This window comes from Taudactylus pleione, unplaced genomic scaffold (genome assembly GCF_031769625.1).
Source record: "Taudactylus pleione unplaced genomic scaffold, aTauple2 ptg001027l, whole genome shotgun sequence".
NCBI classification, from domain to species: Eukaryota; Metazoa; Chordata; class Amphibia; order Anura; family Myobatrachidae; genus Taudactylus; species Taudactylus pleione.
Window position 1 is genome coordinate 3,161,174 of NW_028285428.1, and position 25,688 is coordinate 3,186,861.

General features: G+C 46.8%; 1 protein-coding gene across 1 annotated transcript in view; it reads left to right on the top strand.

Annotated features, from left to right (window-relative positions):
• Nucleotides 1-25,688, top strand: part of PDE11A (phosphodiesterase 11A) — a 713,048-nt gene that overhangs the window by 650,517 nt on the left and 36,843 nt on the right. The window contains exon 16 of the mRNA XM_088461200.1: nt 22,584-22,661. Within this exon, the coding sequence (XP_088317326.1) occupies nt 22,584-22,661 (78 nt within the window). The remainder of the gene's footprint in view (nt 1-22,583; nt 22,662-25,688) is intronic.

Here is a 25,688-nt window from a genome sequence, read left to right on the forward strand (position 1 = left end):
ATTGGAGGTATGCTCCTGTCATATAGGTACCACATGCTGACAGATGGCACCAGTGGAGGTATTCTCCTATCATATAGGTACCACATGCTGACAGATGGCACCAGTGGAGGTATTCTCCTATCATATAGGTACCACATGCTGACAGATGGCACCAGTGGAGGTATGCTCCTATCATATAAATACCGCATGCTGACAGATGGCACCAGTGGAGGTATGCTCCTATCATATAAATACTGCATGCTGACAGATGGCACCAGTGGAGGTATGCTCCTATCATATAAATACCGCATGCTGACAGATGGCACCAGTGGAGGTATGCTCCTATCATATAGGTACCACATGCTGACAGATGGCACCAGTGGAGGTATGCTCCTATCATATAGGTACCACATGCTGACAGATGGCACCAGTGGAGGTATGCTTCTATCATATAGGTACCATATGCTGACAGATGGCACCAGTGGAGGTATGCTCCTATCATATAAATACCGCATGCTGGCAGATGGCACCAGTGGAGGTATGCTCCTATCATATAGGTACCACATGGTGATAGATGGCACCATTGGAGGTATGCTCCTGTCATATAGGTACCACCTGCTGACAGATGGCACCAGTGGAGGTATGCTCCTATCATATAGGTACCACATGCTGACAGATGGCACCAGTGGAGGTGTGCTCCTATCATATAGGTACCACATGCTGACAGATGGCACCAGTGGCGGTATGCTCCTGTCATATAGGTACCACATGCTGACTGATGGCACCAGTGGAGGTATGCTCCTATCATATAGGTACCACATGCTGACAGATGGCACCAGTGGAGGTATGCTCCTATCATATAGGTACCACATGCTGACAGATGGCACCAGTGGAGGTATGCTTCTATCATATAGGTACCACATGCTGACAGATGGCACCAGTGGAGGTATGCTCCTATCATATAAATACTGCATGCTGACAGATGGCACCAGTGGAGGTATGCTCCTATCATATAGGTACCACATGCTGACAGATGGCACCAGTGGAGGTATGCTCCTGTCATATAGGTACCACATGCTGACAGATGGCACCAGTGGAGGTATGCTCCTATCATATAAATACCACATGCTGACAGATGGCACCAGTGGAGGTATGCTCCTATCATATAGGTACCACATGCTGACAGATGGCACCAGTGGAGGTATGCTCCTATCATATAGGTACCACATGCTGACAGATGGCACCAGTGGAGGTATGCTCCTATCATATAAATACCGCATGCTGACAGATGGCATCAATGGAGGTATGCTCCTGTCATATAGGTACCACATGCTGACAGATGGCACCAGTGGAGGTATGCTCCTGTCATATAAATACCACATGCTGACAGATGGCACCAGTGGAGGTATGCTCCTATCATATAGGTACCACATGCTGACAGATGGCACCAGTGGAGGTATGCTCCTGTCATATAAATACCGCATGCTGACAGATGGCACCAGTGGATGTATGCTCCTATCATATAGGTACCACATGCTGACAGATGGCACCAGTGGAGGTATCCTCCTATCATATAGGTACCACATGCTGACAGATGGCACCAGTGGAGGTATGCTCCTGTCATATAGGTACCACATGCTGACAGATGGCACCAGTGGAGGTATGCTCCTGTCATATAGCTACCGCATGCTGACAGATGGCACCAGTGGCGTATGCTCCTATCATATAAATACTGCATGCTGACAGATGGCACCAGTGGAGGTATGCTCCTATCATATAAATATTGCATGTTGACAGATGGCACCAGTGGAGGTATGCTCCTGTCATATAAATACCACATGCTGACAGATGGCACCAGTGGAGGTATGCTCCTATCATATAAATACCGCATGCTGACAGATGGCACCAGTGGAGGTATGCTCCTGTCATATAAATACCAAATGCTGACAGATGGCACCAGTGGAGGTATGCTCCTATCATATAGGTACCACATGCTGACAGATGGCACCAGTGGAGGTATGCTCCTATCATATAGGTACCACATGCTGACAGATGGCACCAGTGGAGGTATGCTCCTATCATATAAATACCGCATGCTGACAGATGGCACCAGTGGAGGTATGCTCCTATCATATAGGTACCACATGCTGACAGATGGCACCAGTGGAGGTATGCTCCTGTCATATAAATACCACATGCTGACAGATGGCACCAGTGGAGGTATGCTCCTATCATATAGGTACCACATGCTGACAGATGGCACCAGTGGAGGTATGCTCCTGTCATATAAATACTGCATGCTGACAGATGGCACCAGTGGATGTATGCTCCTATCATATAGGTACCACATGCTGACAGATGGCACCAGTGGAGGTATGCTCCTGTCACATAAATACCGCATGCTGACAGATGGCACCAGTGGAGGTATGCTACTATCATATAGGTACCACATGCTGACAGATGGCACCATTGGAGGTATGCTCCTGTCATATAGGTACCACATGCTGACAGATGGCACCAGTGGAGGTATGCTCCTGTCATATAGCTACCGCATGCTGACAGATGGCACCAGTGGCGTATGCTCCTATCATATAAATACTGCATGCTGACAGATGGCACCAGTGGAGGTATGCTCCTATCATATAAATATCGCATGTTGACAGATGGCACCAGTGGAGGTATGCTCCTGTCATATAAATACCACATGCTGACAGATGGCACCAGTGGAGGTATGCTCCTATCATATAAATACAGCATGCTGACAGATTGCACCAGTGGAGGTATGCTCCTGTCATATAAATACCACATGCTGACAGATGGCACAAGTGGAAGTTTGCTCCTATCATATAGGTACCACATGCTGACAGATGGCACCAGTGGAGGTATGCTTCTATCATATAGGTACCATATGCTGACAGATGGCACCAGTGGAGGTATGCTCCTATCATATAAATACCACATGCTGACAGATTATACCAGTGGAGGTATGCTCCTATCATATAAATACCGCATGCTGACAGATGGCACCAGTGGAGGTATGCTCCTATCATATAAATACTGCATGCTGACAGATGGCACCAGTGGAGGTATTCCTATCATATAAATACTGCATGCTGACAGATGGCACCAGTGGAGGTATTCCTATCATATAAATACTGCATGCTGACAGATGGCACCAGTGGAGGTATGCTCCTATCATATAAATACTGCATGCTGACAGATGGCACCAGTGGAGGTATGCTCCTGTCATATAGCTACCACATTCTGACAGATGGCACCAGTGGACGTATGCTCCTATCATATAAATACTGCATGCTGACAGATGGCACCAGTGGAGGTATTCCTATCATATAAATACTGCATGCTGACAGATGGCACCAGTGGAGGTATGCTCCTATCATATAAATACTGCATGCTGACAGATGGCACCAGTGGAGGTATGCTCCTGTCATATAGCTACCACATTCTGACAGATGGCACCAGTGGACGTATGCTCCTATCATATAAATATTGCATGTTGACAGATGGCACCAGTGGAGGTATGCTCCTGTCATATAAATACCACATGCTGACAGATGGCACCAGTGGAGGTATGCTCCTATCATATAAATACTGCATGCTGACAGATGGCACCAGTGGAGGTATGCTCCTGTCATATAAATACCACATGCTGACAGATGGCACCAGTGGAGGTATGCTCCTTTCATATAGGTACCACATGCTGACAGATGGCACCAGTGGAGGTATGCTTCTATCATATAGGTACCATATGCTGACAGATGGCACCAGTGGAGGTATGCTCCTATCATATAAATACCATATGCTGACAGATTATACCAGTGGAGGTATGCTCCTATCATATAAATACTGCATGCTGACAGATGGCACAAGTGGAGGTATGCTCCGCCTCCTATCATATAAATACCGCATGCTGACAGATGGCACCAGTGGAGGTATGCTCCTATCATATAAATACTGCATGCTGACAGATGGCACCAGTGGAGGTATTCCTATCATATAAATACTGCATGCTGACAGATGGCACCAGTGGAGGTATGCTCCTATCATATAAATACTGCATGCTGACAGATTATACCAGTGGAGGTATGCTCCTATCATATAAATACTGCATGCTTACAGATTATACCAGTGGAGGTATGCTCCTATCATATAAATACTGCATGCTGACAGATGGCACCAGTGGAGGTATGCTCCTATCATATAGGTACCACATGCTGACAGATGGCACCAGTGGAGGTATGCTCCTATCATATAGGTACCACATGCTGACAGATGGCACCAGTGGAGTTATGCTCCTATCATATAAATACCGCATGCTGACAGATGGCACCAGTGGATGTATGCTCCTATCATATAGGTACCACATGCTAACAGATGGCACCAGTGGAGGTATGCTCCTGTCATATAAATACCGCATGCTGACAGATGGCACCAGTGGAGGTATGCTCCTATCATATAAATATCACTTGCTGACAGATGGCACCAGTGGAGGTATGCTCCTATCATATAGGTACCACATGCTAACAGATGGCACCAGTGGATGTATGCTCCTATCATATAAATACTGCATGCTGACAGATGGCACCAGTGGAGGTATGCTCCTGTCATATAAATACCACATGTTGACAGATGGCACCAGTGGAGGTATGGTCCTATCATATAAATACTGCATGCTGACAGATGGCACCAGTGGAGGTATGCTCCTATCATATAGGTACCACATGCTGACAGATGGCACCAGTGGAGGTATGCTCCTGTCATATAAATACCACATGTTGACAGATGGCACCAGTGGATGTATGCTCCTATCATATAAATACTGCATGCTGACAGATGGCACCAGTGGAGGTATGCTCCTATCATATAAATATCGCATGCTGACAGATGGCACCAGTGAAGGTATGCTCCTATCATATAGGTACCACATGCTGACAGATGGCACCAGTGGAACTATGCTCCTATCATATAAATACCACATGCTGACAGATGGTACCAGTGGAGGTATGCTCCTATCATATAAATACCGCATGCTTACAGATGGCACCAGTGAAGGTATGCTCCTATCATATAGGTACCACATGCTGACAGATGGCACCAGTGGAGGTATGCTCCTATCATATAAATATCGCATGCTGACAGATGGCACCAGTGAAGGTATGCTCCTATCATATAAATATCGCATGCTGACAGATGGCACCAGTGAAGGTATGCTCCTATCATTTAAGTACTGCTGATATTAAAAATAACCTCTATATACCCCTGCCTGTACCTTCTAAAATCCTTCCTATAAACCTCTAAGGATGACGCTAATTTGCGTACGCAGTCATACAGTAAATAAAGACTTAGACCTGGAAACTGTGGTTCCAAAGCACAAGTGTTATTCAAGTTAAAGTTCAGACAGTTACACGCAATTGATCCAGACACAATTTAGGCGCAAAAGGAATTATACAGACCCAAGTACAGTATACATACGCAGTGCTTCCGGACCCGAAGATAGGCATCAGCAAGAGACTCCTCGTCATTCAGCACGAAGACTAAGAACCCAGCGTTTTAGTACCCATATTTATACCCCCCAGAATAGACAGGACAATAGAGAAGTTTGCTGCTGAATTCATTGGTTCCCAGGGGAGAAGCATCTGTTACAAAGCATTTAACAGGCTGGTTCAAATAGACTCTCCCTGCCTCTAACAGCTGGGGATCTTTCCCTTCCCGCCCCCTGTAACATCCTAACAGTTGTTCATGAAATATACATTTTGTTGCTTCTAGTCTATGCGATCCATAACTCGAGAATGCACGATGCGACCTCCCCACCGATAACACCGGAATAAGCATAATGTGTGTATGTGAAATGGTGAAAGATGCAATCGCATAATGCTAATAATTGTGCATTCGCTACTGGGCGTCATGTTAGCAGCTCAATTGTGCGTAATGTGCGGTGTTTATGCATGAGATTCCATCTATGATGGACTTAACATATATATATATATATATATACATACATACACACACACACATATCATTCCTCACTCACAGTTTCAGACTGCAATGCAAATGTGACCTCCAGCTGTGAAACTAAACCATCCTGTCTGGGTATGAAACTAAAACCTGTTTGGATTCAGACAAATCCAATTGTGTAGATCAATGCCTGGATTATATTACAATTGCCAACAGGGATTCCCAATTTGTATGTAAAACACTCACAGTTTCTGGTGCATTGTCTATTCTATTTAGATTATCAAAAACATTGCCATCTGTACTTAGCTCGTGAGTTGTAACTTAAAGTGACGCTGGTCGCAAAATGGCGTCTTGCAGATTCTTGTTTCTAAAATGGAGTCTAGCTGCCATTCGCAAGATGGCGTCGCACACGCTTCAATTTTAAACTGATCTTGTCTCAGCCAATAATCCAGCTTTGACAGTACCACATGCTGACAGATGGCACCAGTGGAGGTATGCTCCTATCATACAGGTACCACATGCTGACAGATGGCACCAGTGGAGGTATGCTCCTATCATATAAGTACCACATGCTGACAGATGGCACCAGTGAAGGTATGCTCCTATCATATAGGTACCACATGCTGACAGATGGCACCAGTGGAGGTATGCTCCTATCATATAGGTACCACATGCTGATAGATGGCACCAGTGAAGGTATGCTCCTATAATATAAGTACCACATGCTGACAGATGGCACCAGTGAAGGTATGCTCCTATCATATAGGTACCACATGCTGACAGATGGCACCAGTGAAGGTATGCTCCTGTCATGGACACAGTTTTGATATAATGTTAGAAATGACACAAATAAAAATAGAACATTATCTGTAATATGGCTATGATGGTGTATGTCATACTACAATTTTGGTATAGTAAATCAGATAAAATTAATTTAAACAAATGGCAAGGTATCCTATAAAATTCGGTGGGGTTCTGGTGAATTTGGTGTGTGGCCTAGTTAATTCTAATCAGGAACGTTGGCATACATGGTAGATAGCGGCCTAATTGTATTATTTCTAGAGATGTGCAGGTTCAGATTTATTCAGTTCTTATAGCCAAATTAGCGCAAGTTCGCATTAGTTCGGATTTATTCTATTGGCTATTCAAAACACGTGAGAGCTAGATAGCCAATATGATGCCGTTTTTGAGATCTGAACATAACTTAGTAAATCCGAGTAAAACCGAAACGCTCATCTCTAATTATTTCATCTAATCCTTTGTTTAAAGTGCCATAAGGGTTGCATTTGATTGACAGGTATACTACACACATAAACCTATATCATAACCTTATATCTGCATGTTTATCATTTGATATCATTATTTTCAACATACAGCATGAGTCTCTCTGTATTAGTATGACATAAAGGTGGGTAACTCCTCCTTGCTGCCAGGGAGCCTTGTCATATTCCTGTTAGCGAGAGCGATGCATTCTAATTCATCAATACATTATGTATTTTGCTTTCATCTCTATAGTAAAGCAGGTTATGCAATTCTATTCTACCTGATTCCAATTTTTTTTTACCCTGTGAGCCAATTTCTCTATAAAATTGTTTGTTTATTTAACTTTCGCTGCTTAAAATACCTTCCTAAATTCCTATTCTCACTACCATTAATATTGTATGTCACAATGACTTAATTTGAGTCAGTTAGTATCAATCATGAGAATTTTAAATAGATTTGATACATCCCAGGTGTCGCTGTGTTGAAAACACATGGAACAGGCAACGATACATTTAGTGTAAACACTTTCTGAGGACACAAATAGAACTTCAGTGCATATAATAACCACAGTCTGGTGTCTAATACTCATAGAAGCAACTCATAGAAGCAACATTGAAGATATAAATTCATACTTGCCTACATTTGAAAAAGCATTTCAGGGAGATTGTGAAAGCATCACCTATGAGCGTGGTGGTAAAGTGGTCAGAACTACATTTGAGAGGCGTGTCATAAATTTTACTTACATCCAAATTGTAAGCAAGTCCCAAAGCATAAGATCTACATGTTGATGAAAACACACTGATACTTCTCAGGACTTGCTCATGTATTGTGTTTTACAAGGTTGTTCCATATAAGTGTCCACGAGAAACCTTATATAGAAATGCATGTAGCCATAGGGATCATTGTGCCTTATAACTAATGCAGGAAAATAATACTAATTATACCATTTGAATGTATATATCTCTGGGATTTTTTTAATATAACAGCTTCATAATGGGGGTAAGGTGCAATCAGGGAGATTGCTAGACTCCTCAGGGAGTTAGGGAGATTGCTGCTATTTCAGGGAGTCTCCCTAACAATCAGGTAGATATGGCAAGTATGTATGAATTGTGAGTGTACATAAATACCTATCCTCGCACCAAGCCTACGCAGTCCGCTCTCAGTCACCCTCTGCTCTCCAGTGGTCTAATGCAATAGCCTGCAGGATTGAATCTGATGAGCCTGACAGTATTTTTAAAGCGGCAATTATTTAAAAGGTGAAACCAACCTTGTTTTGCTTTTAAAATGGTTGAGTAGCCACACTCATTCCCTCTCCTCCCCTGCCACCTCTCTTCCCTTACTAGCATACACATCTTCCCTTCCTCCTTCCCCTTCCACATCAGTGCCCCTGACCATGCATCAGGACAAAATGAGGTGGTCAAATAGTCTTCCCTGACAGCTGCTTCACGTATGTATGCTTCATCCTAGTGCCTGGAGAGTTTGTAAGCCTAGCGAGCAGTGGCGTTGAAGCGATTTTATTTTGGGGGAGCAATAAAATCGTTCCGACCCCCCCCCCCTTGCTACCCTCCTCTCCCTCCCTATCTCCAACTCGCTGTTGCTGGGCCACCGTGGCCCCTTTCCGGGTGGATGTTGCAACGCGACCTCCAGCTGAGTGGTGTCCACTTTGTGATGGTGTCATAGCCGTCCAGGAGTCCCATCAGTCCACAATAAGACTCCGCCTATTGCTGATGCTGCTCTCTGATTGGGGGGAGGCTGCTGCAACCCCTGCCTTGAGTGTGGGGGCTAAGGGTTGTGGACGTTGGATGCTGCAGACAGTGCAGAGCGCACAGAGAACCGGGAGGAACAGCTGTCAGAGCCCCAGTCTCCTGCTGCCAGCAGCTCCCTGCCGTCCTCAGCTACTGCACCAGTCTCCTCCCTAGTGCCTTTCAAATGTTTAGGGGGTGTGAGCAGCTTCCCAAACCTCCTCCCCCATGTCCCCCACAATACTTGCTGCCGGCGGTTCCATCTTTCTGGCGATGTATTCGGAAAGATGGTACATGCTAGTCATTGTTATCTCCTGTGCCGTCACCATCTTTCCAAAGGCGCCACCAGCATCAGCTGTACAAGGACGTGCAGTCAGGGAGGCAGAGCCTCCCCTGCTATTCTCCTGAGATTTTATATAAAAATGATTAGAATAATACAAAGAAGATATTTTATAACTTATATATACATCTTCTTTGTTTATTGCAATAATTTTTGTAGTTAACACTCACCAGCTTTGTGGAGCTCCCTGGTACTGCAGGGAGATGAGAGATGAGGCAGCAACAACTCAGCATTGCTTCTGTATAGTCAGACACTGCTTGCAGATCTGGGGGGCGGGGCCACACCATGGGCAGCAAGCTGCACAGAAAAAGAGCTAATAGAGGCATGCCTCTGAGTATGGCGGTGTGCCTTGAGCACTGATGGACACCTTGGATGTGTCATGTGACCAGGAGGTGCAATGTTTAGAGGTGGAGCTAAATCAGCAGCAGCAGCAAGAGAAGACACAGTGATGCAGGTAATAGAATCAATGGATACTGAAGCTTAGTGTAGTGAAGTGAGAGTTACAGTGAGTAGGGGTGAAACAGGCTCCCAGCACTCAGACCCATCTCCATGTGTGCCTCCCCAGCAATTCACCTCACCGCATGTCACTGCAGGTGTAGGATGTGAAGTGCTGCAGACACAGTGGAAGTCTGTTCTGGGTGTTGGGTGGGTAAGGCGGGGCCCCCTCTGAACCTATTACAGAATACAGATACGTCTTTGCCTCCACTATGTATGTAGCGACAGTGCCATTTAATCAGGCTTGCCTACCCTCCCGATTTGGCCGGGAGCCTCCCGATTTTCGGGTGCCGCTCCCGGCCCCTCGGAAGGGCGGGCGAGTCTCCCGGCAGCTAGCTACCCTCCAGACCTGGCCCCCATAATAAACTAAAAAACCCCTCAGCAGGGGGGGGGAGTGGGCGGTGACGCGATTCGCGCTGAACCGTGTCATCGGGACCCCGTCCCCTGCTTCACAATGCCAAAATAATGGCATTGTGATGAGGGGGCGGGGCCACGATCACGCGGCCCGCCCCTGGCTCCGCCCCAAAAGTGACGTCATGGCCGGGCACGCCCCCCACCGTTAGCCGACAATCAGCTCCCTCCCGGAAGGAGGGAACTGATTGTCGGCAAGTATGCATTTAATACTCCTTAAGTAAGAAAATGTTTTTTCCTGTGTTTTTCTGAGTCTGTAGCAAAAAAGGCCACTTCAGCGAAGGAAATAGAGGGCGTGTATCTACTTCCTCATGTTCCAACGTGTTCAGGCATCGTTACATCACAGAGTGGAAGTGCAATAGTGAATATCTTCCAGGCAGCCTTCAGATACATTATCGCCCAGCTTTTCTCTCTGCATTAATGAGACAGCAGTACACATTGTGATCAGGCACAATGCCATTAGACAGATGGGCATGAGCACAGACAGCCAGCAGCCCATTTATGTGTGAATGTTAAGGGCAAGATTCCCAGTTACAAGAATCCTAATGGCTCCCCATTGTGTTTACAAGCCTATGGTTCAGGAAAAATGCCATCACTAAAATCCATTACCAGCCTTGTTAACTGTTTAAGGAGGAATATAAATTTCATAGCTTCAAGGAAAATATTGGCAAGCGTGTTATTATTACAATACACTGGTATTTTAAGTTAGCATGCTTCTTCTACTGATTCCATATTTACAAAAGCCCGGAGTTGTGTGCATGCTGGGGTGACCTCCAGAAGGTCCAGGATTGCTGTAGGTTATGGGACCATGTGCTCAAAGTTTGTTAACACTAAAAAATAACATTACACATTGCAGTTCCATTTAGAATGTATCTGAGCAGGGCCCTTCCAATCCTTTGTTTTCATGTCAGCATTTATTTAGTATAAGTTGTATGCCCCTGTTTTATGTACGTCCTGGCACTGCCAAACACGGTGGCACCTTACAAATCAACAATGATTAAAATGATAACAATTACAGTGTCTTTCCAAACATCAGAATAGTTTTATTGCATGACTAGGAGTGTGGGTCCGATGCCACCAACCAGGGTGCCAGGACAAGGGGTGCCCCATAGGCAACTGTTTCCAACTTGCAGACATTACACAACATACATAAAAAGTGGCATCTATAGGATGTGCACGGTGCCGATCTACATGCTCCCGGAGCCTCTGCGCCCTGTTACAGCAGGGCACAATACCAAGGCACATCTGTAGTGATAATTGCAAGTTATTCATGGAGAATGGGGTAGTATTCAATAATGAGGGAGTTCCTGGAGGGGAATGCAAGTGGCCATTATGGGTGGCAGAGCTAAATGTGTATTTATGCCCCCCATGCAATTTCATGGACTGCGGCATATTGCAGAGAGGTCGGAGTCTTGATGGTGCAATTTCATCCATTTTATAAGGATGTCTGTGGGATGCGGGGGGCAGGGGGAATGACATGGGCACTCTGTGAGAGTTGGCAGGTAAGATTGCTGGTGATTGGAAATGCCTGCTAAAATTGCTGTTTTTTGTTGTCATATGTGAACTGTACTTTCAGATGTGCGCAATACTCAGTGCAGGGTACTTACAACTACACTTGAACAGATCTGCGGTTACATAACAAGCTGATGCACAGGGCCTGATTCAGACCCACTCGCGAGCGCATTGCGCTCCAAGCGGGTCGATGATGGGTTACTGCGCACGCGCAAGCTCCGGAGCGAGAGAGAAATTGTCTTGCTCCGGGACTCACTACAAAAGGGGCGGCTGTCGATGTTGATCGACAGCTCGCCCCATTTAGTAGGCGGGGCGGGGGGGTGGCTACACAAACGGAGGTGTTCCTGAAGGAACGCCTGCCGTTTGTGGGAGGCACCACTGACATCACCAGTGATGTCAGTGGAGAGCTTCCTGCTCTGTTAGAGCCGAAATCTCACTGGGGCTTGCGACGGATGAGATCCTATCACAAGGGTCTCGTCGCAAGCCCCGATGGTCGCGACCATCACCTGGACGCCCGCAAAAGCTGTGGGTGGTCACCCACAGCTTAGCAAGTGGCCAGGAGGCCGCAAAAAAAAAAAAAAAAACGCCCTGATTCAGAGTGAGCGCTCTTAAAGAGCGTCCGGTTCTGAATCAGGGCCACAGTTCACCAAGCTTATGGACTTGTTAGAAAAATGTTCATATGTAAATCACATGTGCAGCTAAATAACTTGACCCTGACAAATAAAATAAACATTTCAGGTGTATCAGGAACCAGATGGGGAGCACGTCTTGGCTAGCCATGCTTTGTCAAATATCCAACCAAGTTTTTATCAGGAATCCATGTAAGGAATGATTTTGATTTTACACAGAATGTAAACAGGACATCGCCCACTGGTTAGCCCTTCAAGGCAGCAGCTGAGAAAGGACAGGACATGGCAATGATAAAATCACAGCACAGGCCGTAGTCAGGGACAGGCCAGAATGCAAGGCAGACAGCACAGGCCCTGATTCAGAGCCGGACGCTCTGACAGAGCGCTTGCTCTGAATCAGTGCGTCTTTTTTATATGGAGCGGCCTCCTGGCCGCTCGCATTGCTATGGGTTGCCACCCACAGCTAATGCGAGCAGCCAGGATGATGGTCGCAATGGTCAAGACCATCGCGACCATCGGGCTTGCGACGAGACCCTTGTGGTAGGGTCTCGTGGCCACAAGCCCCAGAGAGCTTTCGGCTAAAACAGAGCCGAAAGCTCTCCCACTGACATCACTTGTGATGACAGTGTGGCTGCCCCCAGACGGTAGGCATTCTCATGGGAACGCCTCCGTCTGGGCAGCCACCCCCCCCCCGGCCCGCCCACCAAAGGGGGCGTGCTGTCACTCAACATCGACAGCACGCTCCTCTGGTACAAGACCCGGAGCAATGGATTGCCCGTCGCTATCCGGGTCTCGCGCATGCGCACGACGGAGCCGGCTCCATCGTGCGCTTGCGCTCTGGGCCACCATCGACCCGGTTGCAAGCACTCAGCGCTTGCGACCGGGTCTGAATCAGGCCCACAGTATTGTTTGTCAGAAAATCATATCTTCTTCTTTCGCCACTTCACATCCAATCCACATCCGCTGCACCATTCTGCAATTCCTTACACTGGCTCCCCATATCCTCCAGAACCCAATTCAGATAATTCACACTAACCTACAAACTCCACCTCACCTATGGAATTCCTACCATCATACTCACATATTCTGACTACAGTGTAATGCTGGCCACACACATAGCGATATTTTACACGATCTGGCCGATTCCGACACATTGGAACAACAGATTGTGTAAAATATGGCCAAATCCTGAGGAAATCGTGAGTCCCCGCTGGTCGCACATCGCATCTTCACATCTGCCGTGCAGTAGGGCGGATCTGACAATCTAGGAGGCGATGCACTGTGACAGTCTGGATGCAGGAGAGATCGTTTGAAGATTGGACACCAAATTGTGTGCAGATCATGTGGAGATCGTGTGCAGAGCTGCCGGCGAGAGTTTCAAGGGAAATCGTACACAAATCGTACACATCGGCTGATCGTATGCAGATCGCCATGTGGTGGCCACCTTAAGCCCTCCCATTAGCAGGAGACTTCCTGACCTTTATGTTCACGTCTGCACTTATTCGGTCTACCTTGTATGTCCCTGTGTTATGTATGTTCTGTTCTCTCCGGTGCTCAGAACACTGCGGAACCTTGCAAATCAATAATAATAATTATAAAAGTATTGTAATATGTCTATAGGTATAGGTAATGGGTTATGCATACAGTATATGTAAAATAATAGAAACAACCACAAGCTCTTCAGATAAAGTCATCGCCATTAAATTGCTGTGATTTGAATGATGACCAAAAATCATCCCAGGTTTTTCAGTGTTAGTCTAGCAAGCTAAAATTTCACTCCGTTTGCTTGTTTACATGGCTAGACACAGGACACAGGAGACGCACTTTGCACCACCATATTAGTCATTTCTGTATGATGTGAGACTGTTCCGAGGCTGCTTGCAATTTGGTATAAATGAGGCGTGCTCATTCTAAATGTCAGAGGCTGCCAGATGGGCTTGACAAATATCATACGTGCACAGGTTCACTGCCTACAGCGTAAATGGATCAGAAAGGGGAATGCTTTTTCAAGATCCCTAAAAGTTTGCAGAGCCTTACAGACATACAGGAAGGAATCATTTTTGTTATTTAACATACAGATGGGATCTCAAAGGTGCGTACACACTAGACGTTATGCTCCCTGGGCGATAGCGTCTAGTGTGTCCCCGGCAGGGTGTGCTCAATGTCGTTCATGACATTGAGCACACCCGCTGAACGATATCATTAACCATATTGTTCAGCGACGGGCTCTCTCCCCTGTTCCCCAACATGCAGCAACCTGACAATATCGTCAGGTTGGCCCGCATGTTTGCCCGATGAACGATAAAGACGAACGACCTGCGGGAACGCGCATCGTTCGTCGTTATCGTTCATCGTTTTGGTGAAAAAATGGACGATAAAGTGAACGAATGAACTGTGACGATATCGTTATCGTTCAGACGTCCACCTTAATCGCCCAGTGTGTAACTCTGCGCTGCACGACCTATGTCAAGTGAAAGAGTGGGGCACTCATCCATAAAGAGGCAAATAAGATACCAGGACAGGGGCCATAAGCAAGGTATCGGCGGCTGTTACATGGTGTCACGTGTCTGGTTTGTACAGCTTTTATAAATGGGAAAATGGTGGCCAGCACTTTGTTAGTCTTTGGATACATTTGAAAGTTAAGCAATTTGGAAATAATGTTTAAAAAGAAAAATAAACAAATATAGCAAAAATCAGAATAGCGTAATATACAGATATAGTATAATATAACACATTGTATAGTAAACAGTAGAATAATAGTAGTGATCATATGTGCAAATTCAAACACATCCTTTAAAAAATACAATTCCTGACCCCTTACTGTACCTGTATAGAGGTCATCCCCTCCGCTGGATTCCCTTTCTTCTGGATAAGAAGAAACTGGGTATCAGTACACATGAGGACCCAATACTGCGCAATGTCCTGACCTCACCCCCACTCTGTCATAAAGCCCCTTCATTTACAGACAGAACTAGATATGAAAGTCTCAGTGCTATGATAACCATAGGAAATATTTAGATTCCTGGGGTTTGGATATTTGGGAGTAAGGGTCAGCGTGTACAATATTGAGTGGTCGTGTTTACTATACACAGCTGCAAATATTACAAACCAATAAAATGTACAACATGCTCAGCCACAGGTCTTTACTATAGGTATTGGCCATTATGGAAAGAATCCTTTTTTCCATCGGACCATTTTATCCAATGAGACATAGGGCCTGATTCAGACCCGCTCACGAGCACTATGCGCTCGCAAACGGGTTGATGGTGGCCCAGTGCACATGCGCTCGACGGAGCCGGCTCCGTCATGCGCATGCGCGAGACCCGGATAGCGACGGGCACTCCGTCGCTCCGGGTCTCGTACCAAAGGGGGCGTGCTGTCGATGTTGAGTGACAGCACGCCCCCTTTGGTGGGCGGGCCGGGGGCGTGGCTGCCCAGACGGAGGCGTTCACAAGTGATGTCAGTGGAGAGCTTCCCGCTCTGTTTGAGCCGAAAGCACTCTTGGGCTTGCGGCAAAGAGACCCTACCACAAGGGTCTCGTCGCAAGCCTGATGGTCGCGATGGTCTTGACCATCGCGACCATCATCATGGCCGCTTGCTATAGCTGTGAAGTGGTCACCCACAGCTATGCGAGCGGCCAGGAGGCCGTTCTGCAAAACCAGAGGGCCGGCCCTGATTCAGAGTGAGCGCTCTGTCAGAGTGTCTGGCTCTGAATCAGGCCCATAGGCCAGACTTTCATTTCCCCTAGCAATCAAGGTATCTTATTGGAGACTAAAAACAAAACCCTCAAAAACACCATATATATGATATGCTCGCCAAGGACAGTCCTGTAGTCATAAAAACAGCACAAAAAAAACAATGGTGACCGCCACCAGATGAAAAACAGAGTGGTTGAATAAGAGCGGAGTGGGTTAAACCTCAAGTCTGGGGACTGGCTTGTAGGACACCATGTGATTACCTATTATTGTTAGGGGGGGGTGTTTTAGTGCTGTATGTGAGGTGTGTGTATGTTAGTCGTGATACAAAGCCTCTTTTGTTCCTGTCTTCTTATCCTCCCTCCCCAGGTTTGTTTTTGGTGGGGATTTTTATCATTAACTGTTTTTGTGGCGGCAAAGAACTGCAGGTTGCCACTTCAGGTGCAAATTTGGTTGAACTGTTTACCTATAGTATTTTGGTGCATTTACCTTCATTGACTTGTTAGTTCACTGGACTACCCTGACGGGGGATACGTCGTCACCCTGCCGGTAGTCATGTTAGAAGGTTGAGTGGATACCTATTGTTGCATGTCATTGGTTGTGTATTGCTTTGTTGGAGTGGGCTGATTCTGGCCGTCCCTGAATTTAAATATTCATTATATATTTTAAATAAATAACTAACAACTTTATTCTGTCAAATTCATGTCTCCAAGTCTTTATTTATATTATGGTTTACTGATGTATGTGTTAATAATATGGTGTGTGCATGGGACACACCTCAGACGATTAAAGGTTTAATGCTACAGTAACAGTCCATGCTTTTAGAGTTTTTGAAAATATATTGTGCCTGTTGATGCCGATGATATAGAGAGCATGACAAAAGGGCATCTTTTTTATTTTTTAAATATTTATATGTATGTTTATTGTTTCCAAACTTTTATGTTTTCTCAGCTGTACTAAATAATTTATCACCCTGTCATGCGTTCTACTCTACAGCCAATGTGCTGACATTATGAATACTAGTATGTTTATTCACTTAGATAAAAACAGGTATTAGTATTAGCTCTACATATTACAATACATATTACGCTTTCGACTAATGACCAACTCGCGTATTTACAGTAAATGGTACCTCCTCTTGTCCCTAGTTTTCATTTCATCGAATGCCATGTGGTAGAGCACAATATGTTTAGTTTTGTCACAAAACCCAGGTTTAATAAACCAGAGGTGGACTAGTTTTAAATAGGCTGAACGTTACCTATCTGCTGCAATGATATGGGCCAGAGCGATGAGAGGCCAGGTCAGTCTCTGCAAATACACACATACATGAGCCATCTAGTTAGCTTGTACCTGCAAGGGATAATAAAAGTACAGATTTAGGATCTCAGGTCAACTAATAATAAACAAGTTTATAAAATTATATTTATTAAAATGAAAACTTAGAACCCTATAAACATCCTGAGAATAGGTATAAAAGTATCACAGCAGTGCAGGTTTTTCCTTAATACTTGTTAAATACAGTAGGCTTCCCCATGTGAAAAAATATGCCTAATTCAGAGATGGACGGATTTGCAGACCCGCAAGTAAGTGGCTGCGCAAATCCATCCATCGATGGAGGTGTCAGACACCTCCTTGCTGCATTTGCGATCCTAGCAACTGGTCGCGATGGTTGGTTCTTTGGTCAGGCTGCGGGAGCTGAAGCTTCGAGCAGCCTGACCGGGTGCAGATCACGTTAGATGCCAGCAATCGGCGTCTATAGATATACAAACCATGACCAGGGCCGGTTCTCCCGTTACGCATGGCATGCAGCTGCGTAAGGCGCCACATAGTGAAGGGCGCCTCAGCTGCGTACCATGCGGGCCGCGGTGCAGACTGTGTCTCTGTGACACAGCTGCACAGTGTGTGTAGCGCTGACCGGACGGAGTTCGGTCAGCGCTACACAGCACAAACACACAGCCGCCGTCTCCGGCAGCTGTGTGTTTGCTTTAGCAGCTGATGAGAGTCAGACAGACTCTCATCGGCTGCTGCTCCCACTGCCAGAGCCGCACATCTTTCGGCTCCCGCAGTGGGCAATGGGAGTGACGTCATGACGTGACGTCACTCCCATAATGCAAAGCGGCGGACAGAGGAGCTGGTATCGGCGGCGGGACCAGGACCAGGAGCGGGTTTCAGGTAAGTGTTTTTTTTTTAATTTTCATTACATCTCTACTGCGGGGGGCGGGGGAAGGTGGAATACTACAAGGGGGGGGGATTACTAGGGGGGGAATACTACTGGGGACACTACAGGGGGTAATACTACTGGGGGCACTACAAGGGGGGATTACTAGGGGGAGGATACTACTGGGGACACTACAGGGGGTAATACTACTGGGGACACTACAGGGGGTAATACTACTGGGGGCACTACAGGGGATAATACTACTGGGGACACTACAGGGGGTAATACTACTGGGGGCACTACAGGGGGGGGATTACTACTGGGGGCACTACAAGGGGGGGGGGGGAATACTACTGGGGGCACTACAAGGGGGGGATTACTACTAGGGGCACTACAAGGGGGGGGGACCACTACTGGGGGCACTATATAAAGGGCACTGCATAGTGGGTACCACTACTGGGGGCACTGCATAGAGGGGAGAGTACTACTGGGGCACTATAAAAGGGGAATACTACTGGGGGCACAAGGGGCACTGCACAGGGGGGACCACTACTGCATAGGGGGGCGCCAAAAAATATACTTGCTCACCAAAAAATTTGGGCTAGGGTCGGCCCTGACCCTGGCCATCGACACAGACACATCCCCGTTTCCGGGAACAGTGACCGGCCATGCGTCGGCTCCGCGCCCCCCAAACACCACAGCATGTCAGTCATGCTGCGGCTTGAGGGGTCTGCAAGCAAGATCGCAGGACTCGTTGTGCACATGCGCAGAACAAGTCCTGAGAAGTCGTAGACCCCTAATAATCGGAGATGTACGGACATCGTAGGATAAATATGCTATTGCTTGGAAAATACTGGTCTTTAGAAACTATGGACCTACTTCAGAGGTGGGCATCTTGTGGATGTTGCATGCAGTAGGCCAATGTAACGCACAGCACATGTGTCTCGATTGTTACTGCTCAGAGACACAGTACAGAATCGGATGCAGGGTCTGTGGAATTTAGTGGGTGTACGGGGAAGGCAACAGGGGTTCATACCTCTCAACTGCCCTGATATCAGGGGGACAACCCCACTTTTCAGAAACTGCCCCGCTGTACCACCCAGGCCATGGTGTCCAGCAGGGGGGGGGAGGGAAGGTTGGGGGAGCATTTGATCACCCCTGCTCTGAACAGCAGAGGAGAGGGTACATACTGTCGGGAGGAGCCCAGCCGGTCAGGGAGCATTGGACACTCCCCCAGAGTGACTAAAATGGGGGATGTACAGTGAGGACGAGGACAACCCCCCCTTTTTTGGTCTTGCACGGGAAATCCATTTGTTGGGAGGTATGGGGGATTGCTAAACTCACACAGGCGTCTGGCGGACATGGCACTGACAGAAGCTGCGTCCAAAGTCGCTGAACTGGTAACACAGGAGGACATACTCAGACAAGCTGCCCCTGCCATAGCGTTGATGCGAGTTTCGATGGTGAGACCCTCTGTATTTCCTGCCGCAGCCTTCAGCATTAGCATCGGCATTTACACCCACCCCATGCTAGGCCCATATTATCTGTCAGAAACCGACATTCAGGGATCTATATACTAACTAGCTTTGTTAGGAGATAAAATGAAAGGAGATATGGTGCCAGCCAATCAGCTCCTAACTGCCATTATGCAAAGACAGCCTGTGACATGGTAGTTAGGAGCTGATTGGCTGGCACCTTATCACCTTTCACTCTGTCTCCTAACACTGCTTAGTAAATAGACCCCCCCAGTCTCCGTGCGCAAACCTCAGGCAAGCACAGAAGTCAGGCTACACACCTATGACACTCCCAGTTGCCCCCCAGAAATGTAATGGGGAGAAGCGGCCACACATGAAGCAAGCCATAAACTCTCGTATACTTCATCAAGGTGCGTACGCTTGTGCTGTCTGCTGATAATGGCGGGATGCGTCCGTCTCAGAATCAGGCCCTTAATGCCTAATGCCAGTGGCATCTGTATGCAAATCAGAAAGAGAAGGGAGACTAAGCAGACAATCTATAAGTTTACCAAGAACTATGGGAGAGATTTATCAAAGCTTGAAGAGAAATAAAATGGAGAGAGATAAAGTACCAACCAAGCTCCTAGCTGACATGTTTCAAACACAGCCTGTAAGTGACAGATAGAAGCTGATTGGTTAGTACTTTATCTCTCTCCAGTTTACCTTTCTCCAAGTTTTGATCAATCTCCCCCTATGTTCCTTATGTCTTTTTGAATGGGATAGGTATGACTTTAAAGGGATGCAGTCAGGAAGCCAATGGTCGAAATGCCGACCGCCGGCTTCCCGACTGTCTAATCCTGGCAGAGGTATAATGACAGGCGTCGAAAACAGGCTCCTGGGGGGGACTTAGGGTTAGGCACCCCCCTGGGGGACTTAGGGTTAGGCTAGGGGAAGGAAGGGTTAGGTTTAGGCACTTACAGGGGGGGTTAGGGTTAGGCACCCCTAAGGGAGGGTTAGAGAGGGGGTTAGGTTAGTTATAGTTCAAATATCGGCGTCCAGCGGTATTTCATACGGATCCCCTTTAAAGCTGTACCAACTGTGCTGGCTATAGGAGAATAGTGAAACATTTGTAAAAAGAAATCGCACCAGCTTTATCAAAGCAGACTTGGCTGAAACAGTTTCTTTTTAATTACACCACTAGTGATTGTAAATCATTAGTTTTAAACCACCACTTGCAATTAACATCTCCATACGTCATTCTGTGCCCTTTTCTTGCTATTATTAGACTTGCAAATTATCACCAGCGGAATACCCAGAGCCAGGTGATATAAAAGTGCAAATGACAAATTGCCTTTGCTTTGTAAAAGTTCAGATAATTGATTTTGTAAAATAGGAACCACAAAACTTCAAATGAGTCTATCGAAGGTCCTTGTATTGTGATTAATGAATCATAAAACAGGGGTGAGATTTACTACTTAGAAAAGATTGGAGGGGGGAGTCATATTGAAGAAAAAAACCTTGAAATAAAGCGTAAATTCGGAAGTGCTCATGTAATAGGGTTGGTTTTCTAAGAACCCTTAGGGGTAAATTTACTAAAGTGAGAGTTTTTAGAAGTGAGTTTTAGAAGAGATGTTTCCCATAGCAACCAATCAGATTCTAGCTATTATCTTCTAGAAGGTGCTAGTTAAATGTTAAGTAGAGTCTGATTGGTTGCTATGGGCTACATCTCTTCTAAAACTCACTTCTAAAAACTCTCACTTTAGTAAATATACCCCTTAAAATATAATCGTTTCATAGATGTGTAATATATATATATATATATATATATATATAAATTATATATATATATATATATATATATAACACTCAGATATACTGTTATACACCATTTACACCTAAATTCTGGGTCTGACCCGGAGTTGGAACAGGGTTCCAATCCGGATCAGACCTGGAATTTAGCCGGCGTCGACCCAGGACATTCCCGAGTTGGCGCCGTTCACACCGGAGTTAGGTCTGCATAGACCCGGCATTTCCGGCGTTGAAGTGGACGCTTGGAGATGACGTCATCTCCAAGCGCCATTGAAGCAGGACCAATCGGCCAGCACGCGGCGCGCTCGAGGTCATTGTGACTCGGAGCGTGCCGTTCAGACTGCAGGTTTTCACCGGTTACTCCTGTGTTAAACCCTGCAAGTTACCTGGGTTGGATTGCCGGGTCACTCGACCCAGCGATCCAACCCTCTCCCCTTTTACACCAAGGAGCTACCTGGGTTAACCCTGCAATAACCTGGGTTTTAGCTCCTGTGTAAAAGGGGTATTAGTATGTTGCATTTGGGGAATCCATGATTTAGCTACTTGGTACATGTTAGGAGGTAGAGGCACAACATTCAGTTTCCGTTTGGGGTTCATTGTCCATGTTTTGCCCGTACACACACGTTCATATGTGAGCAGTGTGGGGGGGGCTTCCAGAGAAAATGGACCAGCATTGCTAGGCTCCATTCCAAGCCGGTACCCCTCGTTGAGCGTGCACTGGTCCGGCGGTAGTTCCGCCAGTGGTCAGAGGGGGAAAGTTTTTCATGACCCTAATGGGTTATGATAATTATAAGTTCATAACTGTCTTTTAATTATGAAATTTTTATGTATTTCTCCAGCGGTGACCAATTTATTACATCTCGTGGGCTATTAATGAGTTAATAAGCGCTTCACTTGTACAATTTTGTGAAGTAGAATGGCAATTTATTTCCTGGTCCCGGATCTCCATGGGGAGGACGGCATGTTACACTAAAGCCAAAATCTGATCCATCTTGATAAATTGTCATGATAACATTGTCAGATACAAGTGGCAAACAAATCTCATAACATCACATCCTATAAAAAAATCTATTTTTACATCTCTGATCCCATTAACCTGCCCATGTTTTGTATTTTTCAGGAGAAGAAATGAGTTTTTTGAACTGGTCAGTAAAGGAGACTACAACTGGAATGTTCAGAATCACAGGGTTATATTTAGGTAAGAATAAAACAAGATTGATATTGGCTTAATCCACTATGCACTGCACAGTGTTTCTGAAAAGCAATATATAAAACCACTTTATTAATAGTTTGAATTTCTGGGAACTAATATTGCACACATAAATGTATATAAATCATCGGAAAATGAATCCATCAATTCTAAGTGATGTTTAGATCATACAAATATTGTTACTTGTCTAGCGTAAGAAAGTTCTATAACAATGCATTCTGCATTCTGCAGTAATCCAAAAGATCATTTAAAAAGGGATGTAGTTATTATCCCATCTGTTGGGATAACGGTGCTCATGCCGGCACCGGAATCCCGACGCCAGTCAGCATCCCGACATCCGGCTTGCCGACAATAAGTATTGGGGTTAAGGGGAGGGTTAGGCTCAGTGTTAGGCACTAGGGGGAGGGTCAGGAGATGGGTAGTATATTTACCTGCTTTTGTCGGGGATGTGACCCTCTCGGGATACCGATGTCGGGATTCTGACCGTTGGGATCCTGAGCGCCGCCATCCCGTCCCCAACGCTTACTATCATCTAAATGTGATCATTTCTGGAAACACTTGTATCATTACGTATGTAGAAAGATTGAAGGCTTATAAAGAACTCTAATGCGTATACCTAATTTAGGGAGTTTGGGGGAGATGTATCAAGGGTGGATAAGGGAGAAAACGGTAACTGTGCTCGTTAAGTGCTGCAGTTACCGCTTCCTTACATGTAGCAATAGAGGGAAGTGAGAAGAATGACAGGGGAGCCATTGTGCAGGCAGATGTATTAACTATCAGTGGCACTGACCATTCCGACAGCTGCGGCTATCGATTTCGACAGCTACAGCTGTCATTGTTGCACGCATAGCACTGTCCCAGGCCAGGAAAGTGCATTCCTAAAGAAAATAACGTTTTTTTTCAATGACCCGGGGGTACTGCAGGGGCAGTGGCGGAACTAGAGAGTGGTGGGCCCAGTTGCAAGAATATGCTTTGGGCCTCCCTATGCAGTGCCCAACGTACCCCTATGCAGTGCCCCTATGCAGTTACCCCAGTAGTGGCCCCAGTAGTAGTCCCCCACTATGCAGTGCCCCCAGTAGTAGTCCCCCGCTATGCAGTGCCCCCAGTAGTAGTCCCTCCTATGTGCAGTGCCCCCAGTAGTATTTCCCCCTATGTGCAGTGCCCCCAGTAGTAGTCCCCCCTATGTGCAGTGCCCCCAGTAGTAGTCCCTCCTATGTGCAGTGCCCCCAGTAGTATTTCCCCCTATGTGCTGTGCCCCCCGTAGTAGTTCCCTTTAGGTGCAGTGCCCCCAGTAGTGGTCCCTGCTATGTGCAGTGCCCCAGTAGTAGTCCCCCCCTATGTGCAGTGCCCCCAGTAGTAGTCCCTGCTATGTGCAGTGCCCATCAGTAGTAGTCCCTGCTATGTGCAGCGCCCCCAGTAGTAGTCCTCCCTATGTGCAGAGCCCCAGTAGTAGTCACCGCTATGTGCAGTGCCCCCAGTAGTAGTCCCCCCTATGTGCAGTGCCCCCAGTAGTAGTCCCTGCCATGTGCAGTGCCCCCATTTGTAGTCCCTGCTATGTGCAGTGCCCCCAGTAGTAATTCCCTTTAGGTGCAGTGCCCCCAGTAGTAGTCGCCGCTATGTGCAGTGCCCCAGTCGTAGTAGTAGTTCCCTTTAGGTGCAGTGCCCCAGTAGTAGTCCCCACTATGTGCAGTGCCCAGTAGTCCAGTGCCCCCAGTAGTAGTCCCTGCTATGTGCAGTTCCCCCAGCAGTAGTCCCCCCTATGTGCAGTGCCCCCAGTAGTAGTCCCTGCCGTGTGCAGTGCCCCCATTTGTAGTCCCTCCTATATGCAGTGCCCCCAGTAGTATTTCCCCCTATGTGCAGTGCTCCCCGTAGTAGTTCCCTTTAGGTGCAGTGCCCCCAGTAGTGGTCCCTGCTATGTGCAGTGCCCCAGTAGTAGTCCCCCCCTATGTGCAGTGCCCCCAGTAGTAGTGCCTGCTATGTGCAGCGCCCCCAGTAGTAGTCCCCCCTATGTGCAGTGCCCCAGTAGTAGTCCCCGCTATGTGCAGTGCCCCAGTAGTAGTCCCCCCTATGTGCAGTGCCCCCAGTAGTAGTCCCCCCTATGTGCAGTGCCCCCAGTAGTAGTCCCCCCTATGTGCAGTGCCCCCAGTAGTAGTCCCCCCTATGTGCAGTGCCCCCAGTGGTAGTCCCTGCCGTGTGCAGTGCCCCCATTTGTAGTCCCCCCTATGTGCAGTGCCCCCATTTGTAGTCCCCCCTATGTGCAGTGCCCCCAATAGTAGTCCCTGCCGTGTGCAGTGCCCCCATTTGTAGTCCCCCCCTATGTGCAGTCCCCCCATTTGTAGTCCCCCCCTATGTGCAGTGCCCCCATTTGTAGTCCCCCCTATGTGCAGTGCCCCCAGTAGTAGTCCGCCAATAGAACAAACACACACACACAAAAAAAAACACTTAAGCCACAAGCCACCGGCTTCACCACCTCTAGTTCCACCACTGCGCAGGGGGGTTTCTGACCGGCACATGCGTAGATGCACTGCAAGCGCCGGTCAGAAGCTGAGAGTGCACTTTGATAACCAGATAATTTAACGCTTTCCCTCTTCGGCAAACACAATGTTAACACATGCAGGCGGTGAGTGCACTTGCTTCCCCGCGATAAAAAGAGGAAGCGGGTCCAAGCATTTACTGCATGATAGCCGTCCCCTTCATACATCTCCCCCATTATTTACCACAAGATCATTTGTTTTAACTATTCAAAATCATGGTTGCATTTAGGCCATATATATTCATATGTATTGCCGTCACCTGTGTTTCATTGTGCTATGTTTATAGCACAATGAAGACCCTAAAATGGAACGTGCATATGTACTAAAGGTCATATTCTGACTTCATGCACCAATTTCTGTACATGTTTGTATGGAGAGCATATGGCTTATCACGCCAAGATGCCGGCAACTGTGGGGGTTTATACGTTTACCTGCGGGCAGGTGGGTCTCTTGCACCCAGAATAGGGCTGATACAATAGTG